Consider the following 23,220-nt stretch of genomic DNA (forward strand, 5'->3'; position numbering starts at 1 on the left):
ATATCTTGAGAACAATTTGGTTAATATGAAATTAGCGTCATAGTTTCCTCGTTCATGGTTACAAAAGAATCTTTCTTAAGAAATCTGTATCATTTAGATGTTGGTACACAAAGATGTTTGTGTCTGTGTTGTCACAGTGGCATGTGAACTATCTCTCTCCTGCTGGTTCACAGGTAATCCCCTCCTTGTGTGCCCTGCGAGATTAAAGGATTCACTATACTTGAAAGAATTTGTTTTAGTCTCCATGGTTCTGGGGGATTCGAATATCGTTTCGCTACATTCACGTTAAACTGATTCTTTTATGACCTTAGTTAATAATGCCACATTACTCGTGGTTACTTTTCAGCATGAGTAAGTATGTCTAGTTTACGTCTGTTTAGATCATGTGGAATCTTGAGGGAAATTTGTAAAGTTTGTGTTTCTGGTGGCGATGGCGCTGGCATCCCTCTATCCTGTCCAAGACTATACATTGTCTGTATCTTTACCGGATATAAGTGATTAAGACAAAGTCTGGTAATGATAGAACGATGTTCTCAGAGGTCGGCAAAGGTGTGGTTCATCCTTGAAAAATATGGTATAAAGGTATTTCCTTAGAAATGCCTTTTCCTTTGCATCTTTTTGTTGTTTCTCAAAATTAAACATAAAGTAATATCTGTCAAAGTCATTTTTGTCCAGTATTCGCATGTTCACAGCTCGAATCATCAAAGTTTATCGATCTTAAATTTGTAACATAATTCAGACGAGAATCCTCAATTCTTTGAGAGTTTCTAGATTACCATCTTCCCCGTTGACCACAACACTATTTAAGGTTCCGAAGCTCACGGTATTGATGATTTTTAATATTCATCTATACTAGTATTTTTTAGATTTAAAACAAAATCTCATTCCCTAAAATCTTTAATTTCATAGTTTCGACATGACAAGAGTAATCATATTGTGGACGACCCAAGTAATCGAACGACTTGTGTTTAGGAGATCTTTATATTTTCCTTTCCTACACTCTCATGATGTCTGTATAGAGGTCGGCCATATGTACAATTACACATACACAGGAATTTTTTACAAAGAGGAATTTCCACTACGAAAACTTTAGCACAAGAGAGCATTGTTTGACTTAACATGACTCTACGTTTTCAGTAGCATGATGACATGTTTCCATGTGTGCAAATTGAATGTATTTGTTAAAAATGAACGTTCTAGAGGAGAGAAACGTCATGGTTTTAGATAACAGAAAGAAGGTACCCTGACGCTAAGTCGTTATTGACTATGTGTATCGAGTGTATATTGTCTATTATAACACATGTAAGACCTGTGTTCTTTCATGAAAGATTCTTACAATCTATTCAGTGGAGATGAAATATAGTTCATTAATGTTAATGCTAAAGTGAATATCAATAATTTGAAGATATGCTTTTGTTGCTTAAGATACTGAGAAATATATGAATACATAAAACAATTATTAGATATTAATATGATTTATATTTCTTATAGAATACAGATATACGACGTTAGTTTGGTCTTACAACTAATATCTCTATGGAAAAATAAATGGGTAATCTTTACAGTATGTACACTAGAGGAAAAAAATTAAACCCAGAATGTATGTATAGAAATGGTTCTTGAAAATTGATTTTTAGAAGCACTTGCGGTGGACGATGCCGGGGCCGGATTCGTCGTACTCCTCCTTTGAAACCCACATGGTCTGGAAGGTGGACAGAGAGGCCAGGATGGAGCCACCGATCCAGACGGAGTACTTACGCTCGGGAGGAGCAATGATCTTGATCTTGATAGTAGTTGGAGCAAGATTTGTGATTTCCTTCTGCATGCGGTCAGCAATACCAGGGTACATGGTGGTACCACCAGACATGACTGTGTTGGCGAACAAATCCTTCCTAATATCAATGTCGCACCTCATGATGGAGTTGTAAACTGACTCATGGATACCAACAGATTCCATACCCAGGAAGGAAGGCTGGAAGAGAGCCTCTGGAGCACGGAAACGTTCGTTGCCGATGGTGATGACCTGACCGTCGGGAAGTTCGTAGGACTTGTCCAGAGAGGAGGAAGCAGCAGCCACATTCATCTCATTCTCGAAGTCGAGGGCGATGTAGCAAAGCTTCTCCTTGATGTCACGGACAATCTCACGCTCAGCGGTGGTGGTGAAGGAGTAGCCACGTTCTGTCATGATCTTCATCAAGTACATGGTGAGGTCACGACCAGCGAGGTCAAGACGGAGGATGGCGTGAGGGAGAGCATAACCTTCATATACGGGAACATTATGAGTAACACCATCACCAGAGTCGCAAACCAGACCAGTGGTACGACCAGAGGCGTACAGGGACAGTACGGCTTGGATGGCAACGTACATGGCTGGCATCGCAAATGTTTCGAACATAATCTGTGTCATCTTCTCACGGTTGGCCTTCGGATTAAGTGGAGCCTCAGTCAGCAGTGTGGGAGACTCCTCTGGAGCAACTCGGAGTTCGTTGTAGAAAGTGTGATGCCAGATCTTCTCCATGTCGTCCCAGTTGGTGATGATGCCGTGCTCGATGGGGTACTTGAGAGTCAGGATACCTCGCTTGCTCTGGGCCTCATCACCGACGTAGGCGTCCTTCTGACCCATACCGACCATGACACCCTGGTGACGAGCGCGGCCGACGATGGAGGGGAATACGGCGCGGGGAGCGTCATCACCGGCGAAGCCGGCCTTGACCATGCCGGAGCCATTGTCGCACACAAGCGCACACTCCTCTTCGTCGCACATCGTTGTCTGGAGGTGCTGGCCTGGGAGAAAATATAATCTTATATTCTTATTCAACTCAGGTTTTTCTTTTGATACGCTCATGGTTATGACTCCTTTTATAGCTTATGGTTATTCCTACATGAGTATCGTAATGTATATTTCTCTGCCGACATAATTCTAAATCACTAAGCATGGTGAAGTAATGAGATGAATTTACAGTCATAATCATGTGCACATCCATCATTGTCGTGTTCTGTGAAAACCTAATAGTTCCCAGTTTCCTATATTTTCGGAATATGATGCTATAATGGTCTCTAAATCCTACGTAAGGCCTCATACATATTATACATGATCATTCAGTGTCATTTTGGCAATTAGTTTTTTCAGGAAAATGCACCCTGGCAACAACACTGACTTCATAGATAGTAAATTTAACATGTTTCAGAATTCTATAGTTCTAGAGTATGCCTGCCAGGATATATATATATATATATATATATATATATATATATATATATATGTGTGTGTGTGTGTGTGTGTGTTAGCCAGCATGACACGGAGAACAACATATCCTTAAACGTGACGATTTCAGATAAAGGGGTAATTAAAGATTCATAACTTCTTAGTTAAGACTTTTGACCGAAACACTGGAGACTATAGATATTGATCTATAGATATTGATCTATCTGTGTCACTTTTTTTCCACTTAAAATTCTATCTTATGTGGCAAGACAATGGGCGAGACTTACCAGAGAGAAGTCCTCTCCAGTCGACTGTAGACTAGGTCTTTCAGTGGAACGGTTTCCCTTTTATACACAGCTCCAAACCCTGTAGGGGAAGGAATGTTTCGTTAAACCCAAACAAGGCTACTCCACCATTGTCTACATTCCGTGGCATTAGGAACGTTACCTGCGTAGTGGAGATGAGTCCTAAGACTTGTTCCCAAAATAAACTCGTGAGTAACTATACGACCATGTTCTAACCCACCATACGTGTGACAGTCTCATTCTAATCGTGTTTTAGTTTTTAGGAAAAAACGTTTACAATAAAAGCAGTTAACAGAATTATCTCATTCGAAAATAAACTATTACAGTAAGAATGATTAACAACAGTATCTAATTGATATGTTTATTGTGAATGGAAGTCATGAAAGAAGAGATCAGTTCATCTTGCGTATGTATTACATAAGATTTCCTTCCAATGATTGAGTTTAGTTAATGAAAATATAACCCGTCTGTTATTTTTCAAGTGTCAGAATCTATCAAGAGATGATTCTATTGGCTAACTCTCGGTTGTCAGGCTAGAACACCACATCAATTTTGGTTTATCTCTCTTACACAAAGGTAAATGCTTAGAGATACGATATTACCACACTTGGATATGATGACGTAAGATGGACCTCCCTGTCCTAGAGATCGACAATTAGAAGTAAACTGTCCTTATTGAGACTGCAGACAGTCAGTGAAAAATATTTCCCCTTTCACATACAAGGTAGATTCTACAAAATACATAAGGCTCTAGTGTGATGATACATGCACAAATGTCTCCTTGCTTCACTCACTGATGCTCACATTCATGAAGTTTGTAGACAGACGAAAGGATATTCTTCCATATCCCACCACCTGGTGGAGACACTGGACAGTCACGAATACGTCTTTACCTGGCATGGAGACAGCAGATGCTCTTATGTATATCCCTCCGTACATGGAGGAGAGAGTAATACATCCTTCCGTTGTGTGGGAAGACACAAGGTTGCCATTCCATCATATGAAAAAGATAGACATTAGTAATATGTCAGTCCCTCTCATGAAGAGCTGTAACAAATGTTCAAAATCACAGATTTATTTTAAAGATAAATCTCTTTAAGATTCTTTTTTTGTTGTAAATACCGCCAAAATTGTACATCGTTTCGTGGGAAAAAGAAAAAACATAAATACGAAAACGTGACAATTCATGAACAAATTTGGTTATTACCATCATCAAATGTTTAGGAGTCTCAATGTGCTTGTTAAGAGTATAAGGAGGCAGTTAACAAGAACCAATATCGAGCATCGTGTGGGAAGTATCAGTAGAGATACGCAAACTCAAAGTTCGTAACAGTTTGTACAACAGAGTAAGGTAGCCAATATAGACTCAAGTTCATTGTACGCCAGGATGAATAACACCTGTTGTACTGTAAGAGTTTTAACAAAATCAAAGTCTGGAAATAAGATTGACCGAAAACCAAGATAATGAATTAACATAAAAGGCAAACAAAAAGAATGCACTCAAAGAATGACGTTACTACTAAACAAATATCTGTCGAAGACAAACATAGGAACTAACGACTGAGACTAATGCAGAAATATATCAGTGCGTGCAGGTCATCAACCTGTTCTGACTACAATATGGTCTCGACTGTGTCACATACAATGGTATTGTCATTATTAGTTTGGTTACACTAGGTTTGGGTGAAATTGGTCTTTTTATGTTGGTATTTGTGTATGACTGTTGATGTCCTGGTCTTAACAAGTTGTAACATGTTGGCCTTTAGAAAGAATTAGATTATTGCACGGTCTCCTGCTCTTGGTTTTGTATGAATTGTATGGAAGACCTTAATGCTAGTGAAAATCTTCAGTGTGGAACTAGTGATAGAAGTAAGGTATACTTACTGGAGAATGACTGGTGTGAGACATAAGAGGTAATGCATCATATATGGTATGAATCATTTGACATTGTGGAAGTTCGAGTGATGTCTGCGTAGCTCTTTGCCATGTTGACTGAGGTAATGTCTGATATGCGTATGTTAAGGGTAATTGTAGGACACCAGTAAACCAAGGCTGCACAGAATCGACGATGTCACATGTGCCGTGTGAGGCAGGTGTGACGTACTAGCTGGAACAACAGAGTCAGTTGGGAAGTTAATCGATCTTAGTGACGTCTGTATGGCATAGATGGAAGGAGTAGAGACAAATAAAGACTGGGTCTCGAAGTAGTTCTGGTATTCATTAGCTATATTTAGAAAAGCTGTAAGGAAAGTGATGCTGATGATAATGATGGTGATGGTGGTGAAGGTGGTGATGATGGTGGTGGTGGTGAAGGTGTTGATGGTGGTGGTGGTGAAGGTGGCAGTGATGATGGTGAAAGCGGTAGTGCGTTGGGGAATGCAAAGAAAAAGAACTGGAGTTATTCTGATAGTGAATGTGTAAAATGTGCAGGCGGTATGCATGTGTGCTTGTTCCAGCTCTTCTGCCTGAAACTCGTAACACTGGGAACTTAGGCACATATGGGAGAAGAATAACTGTAAATGATGTGATTATGCTGATTCATGGTTTAGGGATCAGTCGTGTAAACCTTAAGGTGAGAGATTAGAGTAAACTGAAATAGAAGCTTTAGAAATTTTGTGGGATGAAAATCCATGAAACTGATGAGGCTCTATATATATATATATATATATATATATATATATATATATATATATATATATATATATATATATATATATGGGTATATATGGGCTATGGATAGAGTTGTGCGCAGGAGGATGGATGTGCTGGAAATGAGATGTTTGAGGACAATATGTGGTGTGAGGTGGTTTGATCGAGTAAGTAATGTAAGGGTAAGAGAGATGTGTGGTAATAAAAAGAGTGTGGTTAAGAGAGCAGAAGAGGGTGTCGAAATGGTTTGGTCACATGGAGAGAATGAGTGAGGAAAGATTGACCAAGAGGATATATGTGTCAGAGGTGGAGGGAACGAAGAGAAGTGGGAGACCAAATTGGAGATGGAAAGATGGAGTGAAAATGATTTTGAGTGATCGGGGCCTGAACATGCAGGAGGGCGAAAGGCGTGCAAGGAATAGAGTGAATTGGAACGATGTGGTATACCAGAGTCGACGTGCTGTCAGTGGATTGAACCAGGGCATGCGAAGCGTCTGGGGTAAATCATGGAAAGTTCTGTGGGGCCTGGATGTGGAAAGGGAGCTGTGGTTTCGGTGCATTATACATGACGCTAGAGACTGAGTGTGAACGAATGGGGCATTTGTTGTCTTCCTAGCGCTACCTCGCGCACATGAAGGGGGAGGGGGTTGTTATTTCATGTGTGGCAGGGTGGCGATGGGAATGAATAAAGGCAGACAGTATGAATTATATACATGTGTATATATGAATATGTCTGTGTGTGTGTATATATGTATACGTTGAGATGTAAAGGTATGTATATTTGCGTGTGTGGACGTGTATGTATATACATGTGTATGTGGGTGGGTTGGGCCATTCTTTCGTCTGTTTCCTTGCGCTACTTCGCTAACGCGGAAGACAGCGACAAAGCGAAATAAATAAATGATAAATATATATATATATATATATATATATATATATATATATATATATATATATATATATATATATAGGTCTAGGAGAAAAGAAAAATCGTGAGAGAACTGTTTTGAAGGTAAACTCCGATAACTGAAGTTCACCTTCGCTGGAAATAAATGGTCTTTTCTTTTTAGTTTTGGGAGAATAAATATGGCTGAGCAAATTGTGACGACTAGACTTATTGTGCAAACTGAATGTGTGTGAAATATTATATCACACTGAAGTAGCTGCATGCATGGGTGTTTCTGAGATATGTATGCATTTAACAACTCCACGTTAAGTGAAGATGTAGTTATATATGTCCAAGCACTTGTTTTTAAAGGAGCTTCTATAGTTTCCATAATTGCGCTACTTCCAGTTGTGGGGAAATGATGGACTATTTTTGAAAGAGAATTACTTTGACGAGACTTTACTCTTTCACGTCGTGCGGTGATACAGCCTCGTCATCGTGACTTCTTACCGGCTGTATGCCACTCTTGTGACAGAGGTCAGTCACTCGCAGCATCCGTCATCTGCATCACACAAGTTCAGTCATGCAAATGTGGAGGGAGGGGGGGGGGGTGTCAAGGGAGCCTCCTCATCCAGACGAGTCCACCACAGTCATGGCCATTACGGCAAGGAAATTTTTCAGCACGGTCGACGGAGCTGTGTGAGCTGAGGTGTATCTAAGCTTCCGACATATTCCTTCGTATACTCATGACCCGACCATCCTCACCTGACCATCCTCACCTGACCATCCTCACCTGACCATCCTCACCTGACCATCCTCACCCGACCATCCTCACCTGACCATCCTCACCTGCCCATCCTCACCTGACCATCCTCACCTGCCCATCCTCACCTGACCATCCTCACCTGACCATCCTCACCTGCCCATCCTCACCTGACCATCCTCACCTGACCATCCTCACCTGCCCATCCTCCCCGACCATCCTCACCTGACCATCCTCACCTGCCCATCCTCACCTGACCATCCTCACCTGCCCATCCTCACCTGACCATCCTCCCCGACCATCCTCACCTGACCATCCTCACCTGCCCATCCTCACCTGACCATCGTCACCTGACCATCCTCACCTGCCCATCCTCACCTGACCATCCTCCCCGACCATCCTCACCTGACCATCCTCACCTGCCCATCCTCACCTGACCATCCTCACCTGCCCATCCTCACCTGACCATCCTCCCCGACCATCCTCACCTGACCATCCTCACCTGCCCATCCTCACCTGACCATCGTCACTTGACCATCCTCACTCGACCATCCTCACCCGACCGTCCTCACCCGACCATCCTCACTCACTCGTTATGTCTCGACCTGCTTCAGTTAGCTGGTAGCTGGAAGACATTCTGGTCAAATCCAGTGTTTCTAAAACTCAGTTATTACTTTTATGCATATAAGTCGTTTGTGCCCTCAACATTGCCAGTATACTAGGCATTTTTTAATCACTAATCTGTCTAGTTGTACACTACTAGGAAAAGATCTGTGTATCTTAAGATGAGGTGGATATGGTTCATGTATCTGAAGATGAGGTGGATATGGTTCATGTATCTTAAGATGAGGTGAATATGGTTCATGTATCTGACACATTCCTTTTCAAATCAACGACTCAGGCTGTAGTGGAGGTGGCATCAACCTTGTCTGGTGTGTTACTCACACATCTTGGCAAGCCTTCATCTACCTTCCTGGAATGAATTCAAAAACAGTTCTCCTTATGAAGTTAAGTCTTATAAGAAATTGCTCCTCTTTCTTCTCGCTACAGCGTTCTCTCTCTCTCTCTCTCTCTCTCTCTCTCTCTCTCTCTCTCTCTCTCTCTCTCTCTCTCTCTCTCTCTCTCTCTCTCTCTCTCAGGTGCTCGCAGGTATGTTGTCTCCCTTTGTCTCATGGCAGTAGCTCGCCGTAGGTAAATACTCGTTGACATTTTATTTTTCTAGCCATGCGGTTGCATTCCTCGTCCTTTGGCTAGGTCATGCAGTGCCCAACAAGCCACACTACGTACATGTTACAGGTCTTGTGTCAGGTTTGGTAGGTCGAGGATTGGCTGATGTTCACGTTTGGTGTTCTCACAGCAAGACTGGAACACTTTACCTTCGTGGGTTGTTCCCGATTGCTATAATCAGTTTTCCTTTGCGAGGCAGATCGTTCGTCACGTGTTATTTTGATGACAGTTCTTATCCAACTGTCCCTGTGATCTAAATACAAATAAACAGATAGAATCATTAATCACAATTCTTTATCAAAATAAATTGTCAGGTTCTCAAGACGCCAAAACCTCTGATATCTGGTGTGGAGGATGAGAAGGACTTCATGTGTAGGTCGCGTGTATCCTTGACTATAAAAACTTGGGAATGTTTATCATATATCATAGAGAACTATATTGTGTTTTTTTCTGTCTGGTCAGAAAAGAATGATTCCTCCACGTTTATGATCAGTACAGTGATACAACACATGATTTGTCTGGCGTCCTTTACCTTCAGGACTTAAATGTCAGTTGAGGTGATACGCTCCGTTCCTCCTGCTCAAACAGGTAAAGCCCACACCACTAAGAAGACCGACCCTCTCTCAGAGGAGCGCTATTCCTTTCTCTCGTAGATTTTACAGACCATTTAAATTCTGTGCAAAAACCTACAGTATTTGTCTTGCCTAAACGAGCATATGTCAGACTGATGGCCACAAAGTGACTCATAAGAATTAATTTCTTACTTATAGCTCGTGCGAGAAAGAGCCTTGCAGATTTACTGTGAGACACGTTTTGCTTTTATTGAACTATATATATATATGATATGATCGTAGCCTCCAAAACTGTAGGGAGGGTTTTCAAAAAGCGACACGATTCTTTAAACAAAAGAAACACTAAAGAGTGTGGCAATGATGGATTGTCAGGTGCCTGCCAGCACCTGGGAGCGTTCATGACATAGATTTACTGAGATAGTTAAGACGGATGTTTGCATACACTACCACAGTCCACATAAAACGAAATTTAAGCTGAGTAATATATTAATAGTCTGTTTTCTGCCGAGAAAAACGATGCGCATATAGAATTCCTGCACTGATTGCTTAGGGTAACATGAACATCATTTAGCTTGAGCTTATGACTTGAACGCTAAGTATGAGCTTAGAACACGATCGCCTCCGTAGTGAAGTGGTTAGCGTTCCTGACCATAACTAGGATATATATATATATATATATATATATATATATATATATATATATATATATATATATATATATATATAGCGTTGATGAGATGGCCTTGATTAGACCATTCACTTGTCTGTGTCGATAAAATTAATTGAATGCAGAACAACGCTAAACTTAAGAAAATAAAGTGAACATTAATCTCGAGCTAACCTGAACGATAAGTTTAAGATTATAATACAAACAATCAACAATATGACACAGATTACAGAAGCAGATTACTGCCATCACAAGAAATAGAATTCTTCATTGTAGGTGACGTATGAAACTGAATACAGCCCCGTCAGAACACTGGGACCTGAGCGAGTCTTACGTGATGTTATAAACGTACAAATACGTGAAATATGTAAATTTATATATCCTAGCACGAGGTTACATGAAGTGTACAGATCTGTCGCTTCGTTATGGTAATTGTGACAACAGTCGCCCACACACCAGCGTGACAACCTTGACTATAATTTTTTTTTACTTAAATTCTTTTGTGTGGTATGATTGGCAAGGGATTTATAGATAGGTGCACTGTACATATACCACTACATACAAACCAACTCTGGTTTTACTTGAAAACCATATCATTAGACAGACGATCACTCCAGAACACAAACATATCACTATACTCACTGCACTTAGACTTGATTTTACCTTAAGCTTATGAAATAGTAATTTTCTATATCCAAAGTCCACAAATAAGATATAATCCTGCTTAGAAATCATAATACTAAAACCTTCGTCACTCCAACATACACATATTAGAGCTGTTCCCACAAACAAACCACGATACTGGTCACTCTGGGCATAATCTCAGATCCCGTGTGGCCATAATGTCACGTCTGGTCGTTCTGAGGTGCAGGACTCCAGCTAGTTACAAAAGTGGTGTAGGTAACAAGACATCAGACACAAAGCTTCTCCGACTTGACTTGTAGGCAACACATATCACAATCACCTTAAAAACAAACTGTGTTCATCATCTGAGAAATTAATTCATATGGTACATGGATGTCCTTCCTGTATTAAATGTATGAATGGAATTCCAAATTACCTAAAATAGATGATACATGCTGGCTCTGTGTACTGTGAAAGGTTAAGATTGATCTATAGTACGTTATGGAAACAATATTTCTTTCAGCTTATTGTACTCTCGTGAACCTAATGTGTATTGGAGGAGACAAATAATTGATAAGAAGAAAAATTGTAATAAAGTGATAATATCCCGCAATAATTAATCATTTACTTATAATGATCGTACAGTTGTTGGCTACATCTCTAAAGCATCAAAGAGTATAAGACAGTATATCAGAAGAGAAATAAGCGCATCAAATCATAAAGAATATGAAGTACAAAAACATTATGACCAGAGATGATTCAATGAAACGTTTGTTAATCTGTGTTTCACGCTACATATCACATTCAGTGTCGGCAATGATTTCATAATCTAACCACTTATTACCGCTATATCAGTTTTCTACTAATGTTTTTCGCTGTGTATAATTTTACTGATTTATCCACTTTATTCTAGACCATAGTTTCTTATCAGATACTATGTGACTGGAAAATCTAGCGTAAATAAAAGTAATTCAGTCACAAGCGGCATATGAAGAAACAATCATTCCCAGCACAACATTTTCGGAAATATTAAGGAAATCAGACCATTGGGAAGAACATTGGATCATTCTGAATTTTAAGACAGGTTCGGGTAACTAACTCTTCAGAGAAGCAATGAAAAATTTGAAACAGCAGCAGGAACTGCCCGGCCGACGTGTTCAGTATAAGTTATTACTATATGTTTATATTGTTCGTGTCAGACCTTCCATTACCCAAAAACATATTCACTTTTATGGTTGATTTGTGATAACCTTAGATAGACGGTCGATAATTAAAGATGTATTATAAAATGCGACAAAAACAAAGATCTAGTTCCCGCACATCCTCAGGTGAGGTCAGGATATATTTACGTTGGCCGGGACCGACTCTGGTAATGTTACACTGAGAATAGACTGAGAGGCAGGCGGTCCCGACGTGTGCAGCACGCGGGGATTTCCCACCGGCGCCCAACACAGCTCACCACTCTCGTTTTTCGAGCAGACTGGCCACCGCTGCCCGCTGGTCCGGGGCCTATCTTTAACCCGCACACTGCTACACCTTCCCAGGTGTATATTAGGAAAGGTGCACGGCCACGCGAACACGTGAAGACAACACGGTCAAAACGTTGACCTTTGGGCGCTCTAACACATGGAGACCTGTGAGAATGTAGTAATTGTGGTCTCATCTACGATCCCATATTCAATCAGACATCAACATAAACTAACTCATAAGTAGAGAATGCTGAGGTCAGAAGCATCTTCTCGGCTTAAGTAAGACGCAGAGCCATAGAAATGTAACCGAACTCTGGTATTGACCTGACCTAAATTTTTGACCAAGTGTCTGGAGTAATAGTGTCAATAATCCCAGGCATTTATATGTAACCTCAACAGTTCTGTCTGACAATGCACTAATGACCATGGAAAATTTTCTATTGTTTTTCCCAGCCGTGCAATGCCTTATACATACAGTTCATTTCACTTGTCACTTTATTTATTCAGCCTTTGATTAAGCAAACTTTTGTTTTTGTAGAAAAGTAATTATTGGGAATTACGCTTAATTTCAAATCTCATATGCAGAACCATTCTGTTGTGAAATGTCACTGAACAGTTCATTCACAGACCATACAGTAATATGAAGCACAATTCGACAGTTGGCAGGTGTGGCGGACAACCACCTCCCTAGTGGGCGTCACGTGTCCGCTTCACATAACCTGTCAGCCAGAACGTTTGTTTACGTTGCCTCACCCTCGCTGCTCGCCTCTATACTGTCACTCTCACATGAGAGTGATGGATACCTGCGTGTGCAGGACCAGTTGAGAGTGGTACTGTTATAATGAGGCGCCTCGCCGTATTGTCGACAGCATCCCTTTTCACTTACAAAACAAAATCTTGGAAACTGAAATTTTGACTCAAGTAGAAGGCTAGATACATGTCGCTCTGAATCACTGAAATAAAAAAAATTATCTCACTGGTGTCAGTTATGATCAGATAAGCTGTTACACAGAACAATTTAACGAAACAAATCTGTCCTCGGTACCAACACGAAAGCAGCTACCAATCACATATGTTATTTATAACATTAACTTCGTCTCCAGTTTCTGATAGGCTATGGTGAAAAGCAGAGTTCAGATAAAGCAGTAGATTAAACTCGATAGAAGACAGATTCAGCTGATTTGTCCAAAGCGTCAAACCCCAGGTATTTCACGTATACGTTTTCAGTATAACGCATAAAGATCATGTAGATTAGTTCACTCTTAAATATATCATGTTTACGTTCCCTCAACTGTGGCTGTCTTGACGTACTTAATTTTGTTCATTATGTGCTCATACACAAGTAATTAAAAACATCTTTAAGACCAGAATCATGTTTAGATCTTTGTTTATTATCATACATATATGATATTTTCTTGCAACTTAATTTGCTGTTTTTCTCTTTAAAATTTGTCCTTGAACAGTAAATTCACACGAGTTTCATTCACGCTCGTAAATGCCAAAGTTCCTGGCTTCTCCGCCGCGGGTTATCATACTGTCTCAGTTTCAGTCAGCAGAGTGACTTTCTGTTAATGAGTGACTTCATCACTCAAACTCGTGCTGGTCTGTTTATGATTTTCATTAGCAGACACACGGTCTCTGGACATCCATCCATTTACTTCTTTAGACTTTTGTGCGCTTCGCTGTTTGTGTCGCCTGGCGGGGTACACCTCCCATCATGCTGGTGTTCGGGTGTACCCGTGCATGACGGTCAACCATCACCGCCCTATAGAATATAAAATGTCTGCAACTGGTGCCTGTTTAGACTCTACACCATACTATGAATCATGAATAATTCTATGTTCACTATGCTCTTCACTATACCGTCATATTAGCTGCTAAGACCATCATCACTACACCTTCGATACCACTGAAATTTTGACCTGGTAAGTTGAGGGAAAATTTCATTTTTCTTGCGCGCGCAGACACATACCCACACACACACACACACACACACACCATATATTATCATTATTCCAGACCTGGGGTAGGTACGTCCGTCTGTGGTGTAGATGAGATATATAAATCTTGTCGAAGTAACTTTTCTTGTACTTATTCTTGCAGTTGTCCACTGTGTTTTCCTATTATCATCATCAGGTATTGGCTGAGGAATGAATACGTTTAAGAGTTCATTATAGTATTTGGGCTTAATTAATGATTCATAAGTCGTCTGAAGGGCAATGGCGTGTTTTAGCGATAGAACTAACGATCAGCAGTAGGAACTGCCATTCCTAAATAACTTCCGTTTTCTGTGATTAATTCGCTTATTCATATTACGATTATCCATATTATTCCATCTTGTATGTTCTTTACCACTTTCTTTATTTCAGTAATATTTAGTACAGGGGCTTCAGTATAAGTTTATATGAATATCAGATTTGTAGGTAAACATTGCAGAGCAAATTCATATTTAATGTGTTGAAATTACAGAAATATTTGTCTATCATTCTGTTAATGGTAGTTCTCTCTGAACTTACAAAGTTAAGTAGGTAACATTCATTATAGTAATTACTTAGTTTTTAGAGTTTCCGAGCGTAAGTGAGGAAATACTGAGGAAAACAAAATTTAATGTTCTCGGTAAAAAACAGAACCTCAAAATACTTTGCAGTTGTAACATTCCAAAGTATCACGTTTAATCCTGTAGTAAGTTAGGAAGGACTAGTGGTAAGAGATGCTTCTGGTGATGAAGATGTGTGTAAGGGAGAAACACGTGTGTCTTAGGTGATGATTTCCGTCGATAGAGCGTCGGTATTTGTTGTGTATCGTTTGCAACCTACGTGTATGATTTCTTCAGGCTGTTAATGACAACAGGAACAGATCACAGGTTTCTTGAAAACATGCTTACATGTGGGGAAAAAAGTTTCATTTGAATTTAGTTATCTAAGGTTTGTGGGTATCATTCATTTTTTTTTTTTTCATTGTTTTGGACTTAGGCAAACGCTCACGTATTCATTCGTGTAGGTAGACGTAGGTACACTAAACTCTGGATAACCAAGTCCATTTTCTTTTTGGACTCTCTCTCCATTGCTAATTCCTTATATTCAAGAGAAAAAAAATTAATACCATGATTCTCATTTTTAATCTACAGATAAAGACAAGTTTCCGAACTGTCATTTTTGTTACTGTCGTATAGCGTATATTGTAACAATAACGTCACAACCAGAGCCATCATCGGGTTGATGTACTGCGGTTAAAACTGGTAGCCTTTACAAACCACTCGAGCGAAACAATAATTTTCTTCGACTGGATGATGACCACCAAGAGTTGTAGTAGATATAACACTATTGATTGTCTGTTTTTGGTATTGGAATTTTTGGCCTCGTTGCATGTAATCTTTTACTTTTCATTGGTTTGGAAGTCGAGTGGAGGTAATATTTGGTGAGTGACTTTCCCCCACGCTTCATCGACACATACTGTATAGTTCAGCTTATCTGCCTGTCTCTTACCATCTCTCGCTCCATATCCCGTTATTCTCCATGTTCTTAAACATAATCGTTTTGAAAACGAGTGAATGCTGTACCCTCTGTAGAGCCGGTGACTCACAGTGTCCTCCACACACTGAGTGTAAGCAACACACTGAAACACCACAAGACTTCAACGTCAGTGGGTTTGACTCAAGTTGACTCCTGGTCGCTAGTTACCGTCAACTGGTAGGATATCTTCTGTATGTAGGAAATAGATGTGCTATTCATCATACTCATAAACATCTAAAGATGTAACACACGATGGTGGCTTGATTATCCACAAAACTGGAATGCTCAGCTCTTCACAAAAAAGGACAGGTATACCTCAGTTAGTGTTACAATGAACTGAACTTTGAATTTCGCGAATGAATTTTCATGTCAACGTGAAATACGAAAAAGCTTCTTTTTGAGCAAATATACAAAAGATTCTTTTTCCCCACAACATTAAAAGTTTTTTTTCTAAAATGTTTAGTATAAATAAAAAGTGAGTTTGAAGTAAATTTAGCGGCATAAATGAATTACCCGTTAGTCTTTCATCTTGACAAACATCAATGTTGACAAACATCCCTGGTCTGAAAATATCTTTACCCTTCACTACAAGGAATAAAAGTCCAGTAAAAAAAAAAAACTCGATCTTCCATCCTCCTCCTGCTGTCACCGTCACACAGTTGTTGTGAATCAGCTTATGTTTACTTTTGTTTCCTAGGTCATTGAGTCTATTGGCAAAAGACTGCGATCGTCGATACAGAAATAAACAGGGAAGTATCTTAATTGGCCCATTGTAGTAAGAGCGAGCTTTGTTGTGAGTGGCTTTTCTGTTTTCTGTGTTGACTGGGTCTTATATCAGGGTTTTGAGGGGGTGTTTATGTGGTCTGTGTGGAGTAGGTTTTATATCAGGGCTGTGTGTGAGTGGTGATTGTGTGGTCTGTGTTGACTGTGGTCTTATATCAGTGCTGTGAGTGGTGTTTGTGTGGTCTGTGTTGACTGCGTCTGATATCAGGGATGCGCTAAAAGCTTAAGCTAATTTTTTTTTTCTGCTGCAGTAATAATGATGGAAACATTCTTTTCACCAGTTAGGTACATTAATCTCCTTTGCTAGAAAAATGAATCTTTATCCACCAATAATATTTTGCAAAGTATGTCTTTTTATATAAGGATAAGATAAACAGTTCTCAGGGGTTATATCATGGAATAATATTTCTTGTGTCGTTTATGTCAAAATACACATTGAGTATTATCAAAGCTTTAAGATATCCAAATTAGAAGCACTTGCGGTGGACAATGCCGGGGCCGGACTCGTCGTACTCCTCCTTGGTGATCCACATGGTCTGGAAGGTGGACAGAGAGGCCAGGATGGAACCACCAATCCAGACGGAGTACTTACGCTCGGGAGGAGCAATGATCTTGATCTTGATGGTGGAGGGAGCCAAGTTAGTAATTTCCTTCTGCATGCGGTCAGCAATACCAGGGTACATGGTGGTACCACCAGACATGACAATGTTGGCGAACAGGTCCTTCCTAATGTCAATGTCGCACCTCATGATGGAGCTGTGTACAGTCTCATGAACACCAGCAGATTCCATACCCAGGAAGGAAGGCTGGAAGAGAGCCTCTGGGCAGCGGAAACGTTCGTTGCCGATTGTGATGACCTGACCGTCGGGAAGTTCGTAAGACTTGTCCAGAGAAGTGGAAGCAGCAGCCACATTCATCTCACTTTCGAAATCGAGGGCGATGTAGCAAAGTTTTTCCTTTACATCACGAACAATCTCACGCTCAGCGGTGGTGGTGAAGGAGTAGCCACGTTCTGTCATGATCTTCATCATGTAAGCAGTCAGATCACGACCAGCGAGGTCAAGACGAAGGATGGCATGGGGGAGAGCGAAACCTTCATAGACGGGAACATTATGAGTAACACCATCACCAGAGTCGCACACCAGACCAGTGGTACGACCAGATGCGTACAGGGACAGTACGGCTTGGATACATACGTACATGGCTGGCATACTGAACGCCTCAAACATGATTTGTGTCATCTTCTCACGATTGGCCTTAGGGTTGAGGGGAGCTTCAGTCAACATTGTGGGAGACTCCTCTGGAGCAACTCGGAGTTCGTTGTAGAAAGTGTGATGCCAGATCTTCTCCATGTCGTCCCAGTTGGTGATGATGCCGTGCTCGATGGGGTACTTGAGAGTCAGGATACCTCGCTTGGCTTGCGCCTCATCACCGACGTAGGCGTCCTTCTGACCCATACCGACCATGACACCCTGGTGACGAGCGCGGCCGACGATGGAGGGGAATACGGCGCGGGGAGCGTCATCACCGGCGAAGCCGGCCTTGACCATGCCGGAGCCATTGTCGCACACGAGCGCTACCTGCTCCTCGTCGTCACACATGATTGACTGACTGATTCAAACCACCACCTGTGAAAGATATATATTCTGTTAGATTTTTGATAACTAAAATCAATAGAATAAAATTTTCGGTATTGACGTAGTTTTTATACACACGTTTGAATGTACATTTCTGTATTTTTATTCGCTGGAGCTGTTGAACATCTCGAACACTACCTGAAACAGGATCACATTATTGTTGTTCACAGATATGTGTATGAAGCAAAATTTGACTTTATTGTTCCGAAATATCTTGAAACACTGATCTGACTTTCTTCAAAGTTTTGATTACGTGTATTTTGTTAAATCCATCTACGTCATTTCCTCGTACAGTGTTAACTCCATTATCATTTTGATACCATGTTCATCATTAACCCATCTACTTTGTCAACCCCATTTACATTGTCAGCTCCGTGTAAATTACATAACTATGATTATATATTCCCATGAAAGCAGGTTCGCGTTAAATTTCACACTTGCATTATACACACTGGAAGACTTACCGAGCTCTGTCCAACACCGGAGTCGACAGCCGACTGAGGAGACCGATGTTAGAATCTTTTTCTTTTATACGGTTCTCCTGCAAGGGCCAAGTGGAATGTTACGCACGGTATATAAGGCTGGTTCTCCTGGTGGCTGAATTCTTCCTTGCTTACTCATTCAGACAATTAAGCTACTGTTTCTCAAGGTGTGGGCAGGTAAGATGGATAAGAGCCAATTTATGCTTCTTCGCTATTCATTAGCCAGGTAGCAAGTCTTGGGCGTCTTGCCTTATTCAGTGTGAGCTGAAGAAAACTTACCAACATAGCATTGTTATGTAGTAAATAATTACTCATATATCTTGGTTTAACTGGGTTCACGTTCAGTGGATCCTAGCTGCTCTATGCACAGGTACTTGCAGTATAAGGTTACATGTGTATTCTTGCACCAGTAACTCATCCCAGCCTATTTTTAAGGCCTTCATGACTTACTGATCGTTTTCAGACATTTGACAGACTTTAGCCGGAATACGGAAACGTTGTTTTAAGGTTATATAATTCAGGTCGCCTTAAGAATTCTCGTTGGTATTCATATAATTGTGATTAATCTCATGTAAAATCTAGAATTTTGTATTTTTTGAAAATTCCATCATAAAAAGGAAATTTTTGCTCTCGTTCTAGTATCAGTACAATAGGTTTCAGTCTGTATCATCTAGGATTCTGGATATCATCCACTAATCGAGAGGAATCAAACTTCTCTTATATTTTTGTACCTAAATAAACATTATTCAAGAGTTCTACCCGTTCTCATCATTTATCATTTAAGTGACCTTCCCTGATAACAAAGTATTCATATATGATAATTTGATTTTCCTCTCTTGTGTTTTTCCTATATAAACAAGTGTTTTACCTTCTCATGTAGATTTCATATATATTACATCCCTTCCTATACCTTGCTTCTCCAAGATTATTCCTCACCGCTCAGGAAGCCAGCCAAGTCCATTAGGGGGAACTAAAAGTCAAAATGTTCGGTGATGTGTGTATGTCATTGTGAGGTGAGTGTAGGACAGTTAAGTCATAAATGTTTAGTATCGTAGATGTGGAAACTGTGTTCGGCTGTACCAAGAGGCACTGAGGGTAAATGGGCTTCAAATGAAGGATATATAGGAATGAATGAGAGGGACAAGAAAATCTGTAAATATTTTAGAATTGTGTAAGAGGTATGAGATTTGAGAAGGATGCGAAAGCAGTGAAGAATGCAGGGAAAAGAGTTCATCCATTGATGATACAGTAAAGAGGGGTCTTGTAAGTGAATGAAAGAACGGATATAAAACATCTAGGAAAAAATAAGACATGTTAGATTATTGTCAACTTTACCTGATCTATCTCGGAGATGGAAGGAATGTACTGAATTGCTAATGAATTCTAGAATTAAAACTAATAACCAGACTGTAAAGGTGTAGAATATCGTAGACCGAATGACAAAAAGAAACACTTGAGGAATATTCCTCGTGAAGAGATAGCAAGATACAAGTTAGAATATTGGTTAGTTAACTACTGGTTGTACACAAAACCTCCTTCCAGAGGCTCCTGTGGCCCAAGGCTGCGCTACCTCCAGTAGTAGGGAAGTGTAGGGTAGAGTGAAAATTTCTTTGACGAGTCTGTCTTTCATCAAAAGTGATTTTTCATCGCGACGGTACCATTAGCAGTCGGGGCCGCTGACACTAGTGTGTATGTACGGTGCAAACATGTTTATCGAAGAATGGTAATCAATGAATGATACTATCATTCTATGGATAATGAAATGCTTTGATACAGAAATAGTTTCATTAGAAAATCCTTCATATGCATAAGAGCAAGTGTAAAACAGTTGCAGTGATAACAATACATGGTTTAGAAGCACTTGCGGTGGACGATGCCGGGGCCGGACTCGTCGTACTCCTCCTTGGTGATCCACATGGTCTGGAAGGTGGACAGAGAGGCCAGGATGGAGCCACCGATCCAGACGGAGTACTTACGCTCGGGAGGAGCAATGATCTTGATCTTGATGGTGGAGGGGGCCAGAGCTGTGATTTCCTTCTGCATGCGGTCAGCAATACCAGGGTACATGGTGGTACCACCAGACATGACATTGTTGGCGAACAGGTCCTTCCTGATATCAATGTCGCACCTCATGATGGAGTTGTAGACGGTCTCATGGATACCCATAGATTCCATACCCAGGAAGGAAGGCTGGAAGAGGGACTCGGGAGCACGGAAACGTTCGTTGCCGATTGTGATGACCTGACCGTCGGGAAGTTCGTAGGATTTGTCAATAGAACTGGAAGCAGCAGCCACATTCATCTCATTCTCGAAGTCGAGGGCGATGTAGCAAAGCTTCTCCTTGATGTCACGGACAATCTCACGCTCAGCGGTGGTGGTGAAGGAGTAGCCACGTTCTGTCATGATCTTCATGAGATATGCAGTCAGATCACGGCCAGCCAGGTCAAGACGAAGGATGGCGTGAGGGAGAGCATAACCTTCGTAGACAGGGACCATATGAGTCACACCATCACCAGAGTCACACACCAGACCAGTGGTACGACCGGACGCGTACAGGGACAGCACGGCTTGGATAGCTACATACATTGCCGGCATAGCAAAGGTTTCAATCATGATCTGTGTCATCTTCTCACGGTTGGCCTTCGGATTAAGTGGAGCCTCAGTCAGCAGTGTGGGAGACTCCTCTGGAGCAACTCGGAGTTCGTTGTAGAAAGTGTGATGCCAGATCTTCTCCATGTCGTCCCAGTTGGTGATGATGCCGTGCTCGATGGGGTACTTGAGAGTCAGGATACCTCGCTTGCTCTGGGCCTCATCACCGACGTAGGCGTCCTTCTGACCCATACCGACCATGACACCCTGGTGACGAGCGCGGCCGACGATGGAGGGGAATACGGCGCGGGGAGCGTCATCACCGGCGAAGCCGGCCTTGACCATGCCGGAGCCATTGTCGCACACGAGCGCTACCTGCTCCTCGTCGTCACACATGGTGGTGGGTCTTGAGGATCACCTGAAACACAAGTTCTGAGTAAAGGGCGAGAAAAAGCATCTTATAAACATTGCCTGGTTTACAGGTGGATAACCTGTTTATAAGACGGCACGTATTACTTTAGCTTGTACTTTCTTAGAATCTTTCATTATGATTGGTAATGTTTATGTTATGATTCATGTAGTTTACGTTAGCAATAAAAAGAAAAACCTTTTGTGCAGAGATGAAGAAAATCACCAAAATATATAATTTACTTCTACGTTCTGATCACCTCTTATCTTTCCCACTTAACAGACAATAATGATTCATTAACTTTCATGATTCCTCATGCCCGAGATGCTACTTACAAACTGGAAATGCTGATCAATTACTCTTCATTTACCCTGTACTCACCCTACTACTACTACTACTACTACTACTACTACTACTACTACACACACACACACACACACACACACACACACACACACACACACACACAACGCCACCACCCTTCTCGACCAGTGGTCTCGTCCCATAGAAGGCGATCCCAGGGCGGGAAAGTATATATATATATATATATATATATATATATATATATATATATATATATATTTATATATGTGTGTGTGTGTGTGTGTGTGTGTGTGTGTGTGTGTGTGTGTGTGTGTGTGTGTGTGTGTGTGCCCAGATGAATATATAAAGCAGTGCAACTGTGTTGACGGTGTCTTCAGGATGTGGAATTCGTCTTCAGTAGTGAGAGAACAGCTTACAAGAGCGACATTAATGTAAAGGCAGGATTAACTTTTATTGTTTGGACATCCTCGTTAACGGTGACCCAGTTCAACTGATAATGAACAATTCTAGATGTTTGTGTCACTTTCAATATCTTGTTTCTCTTATACTAAACATCGATTCCCTTAATCAGTGCTTGGAGCGCAACTCTTTATGCATAATTTGTTGAATAAAACAGACCACGAAGATCATTTAGATCATATGTATCTTTGTGACATGTTGACCTAACTTACACTCTCGCGCTTCACTGTGCGTGTACTAGTCATTCATTATTCTTCTGTCGTGATTGTATCTAAAGTAAATCACATTCTTTTTATCATGAATGTCATTTCTCAGTTTAGACGATGGTTAACATAGTACATGATATCTTGATCACTTTACTGGCTGCATCAGGTCACTTCTGATAACCAGCTTCTCACAGTAATGTTCAATGCAGCGTAACACAGTGTTCAGACTCTGGATGTTGCTGTCTGTGTATCACATTTCCGCTGTTCTCACACTCATATGCGTCTTAAGAACATTACATAAATAGTAACATTTTCATAATGTTAAAGCTTCAGTGTCAGTGACTGAAGACAGAACTTACTGTGTCTTCTTCCCGAGTGTTGTAGCGACTAAGTTCAGTCGTGAGACTGGGCTCCTTATATAAGGTACTCACGGCTAAAACAAAGTGTAGTTT

At 40.8% G+C, this 23,220-nt stretch overlaps 3 protein-coding genes across 3 annotated transcripts; all 3 read right to left on the minus strand.

Moving 5' to 3' along the window:
* Window positions 1-1,456: 1,456 nt before the first annotated feature.
* On the minus strand, window positions 1,457-3,536 carry LOC139767096 (actin, muscle-like). The gene is made up of 2 exons (XM_071696076.1): window positions 3,493-3,536; window positions 1,457-2,784 (listed from the first exon to the last, which is right to left on the minus strand). Exon 2 carries the CDS (start codon window positions 2,762-2,764, stop codon window positions 1,634-1,636), a length of 1,131 nt encoding a protein of 376 aa, XP_071552177.1. The 5' UTR covers window positions 2,765-2,784; window positions 3,493-3,536; the 3' UTR covers window positions 1,457-1,633.
* A 13,503-nt stretch (window positions 3,537-17,039) lies between these two features.
* LOC139767085 (actin, alpha cardiac muscle 2-like) lies at window positions 17,040-18,914 on the minus strand. The gene is made up of 2 exons (XM_071696056.1): window positions 18,764-18,914; window positions 17,040-18,290 (listed from the first exon to the last, which is right to left on the minus strand). Exon 2 carries the CDS (start codon window positions 18,261-18,263, stop codon window positions 17,130-17,132), a length of 1,134 nt encoding a protein of 377 aa, XP_071552157.1. The 5' UTR covers window positions 18,264-18,290; window positions 18,764-18,914; the 3' UTR covers window positions 17,040-17,129.
* A 1,633-nt stretch (window positions 18,915-20,547) lies between these two features.
* LOC139767083 (actin, alpha cardiac muscle 2-like) lies at window positions 20,548-23,220 on the minus strand. The gene is made up of 2 exons (XM_071696054.1): window positions 23,128-23,220; window positions 20,548-21,788 (listed from the first exon to the last, which is right to left on the minus strand). Exon 2 carries the CDS (start codon window positions 21,764-21,766, stop codon window positions 20,633-20,635), a length of 1,134 nt encoding a protein of 377 aa, XP_071552155.1. The 5' UTR covers window positions 21,767-21,788; window positions 23,128-23,220; the 3' UTR covers window positions 20,548-20,632.

The sequence above is a fragment of the Panulirus ornatus genome, chromosome 59, assembly GCF_036320965.1.
Source record: "Panulirus ornatus isolate Po-2019 chromosome 59, ASM3632096v1, whole genome shotgun sequence".
In the NCBI taxonomy this organism is placed as follows: domain Eukaryota; kingdom Metazoa; phylum Arthropoda; class Malacostraca; order Decapoda; family Palinuridae; genus Panulirus; species Panulirus ornatus.

Excerpts from the sequence above, each read along its gene's own strand:
- LOC139767096 (XM_071696076.1), bottom strand. The coding sequence starts at position 2,764 with ATGTGCGACGAAGAGGAGTGTGCGCTTGTGTGCGACAATGGCTCCGGC.
- LOC139767085 (XM_071696056.1), bottom strand. The coding sequence starts at position 18,263 with ATGTGTGACGACGAGGAGCAGGTAGCGCTCGTGTGCGACAATGGCTCC.
- LOC139767083 (XM_071696054.1), bottom strand. The coding sequence starts at position 21,766 with ATGTGTGACGACGAGGAGCAGGTAGCGCTCGTGTGCGACAATGGCTCC.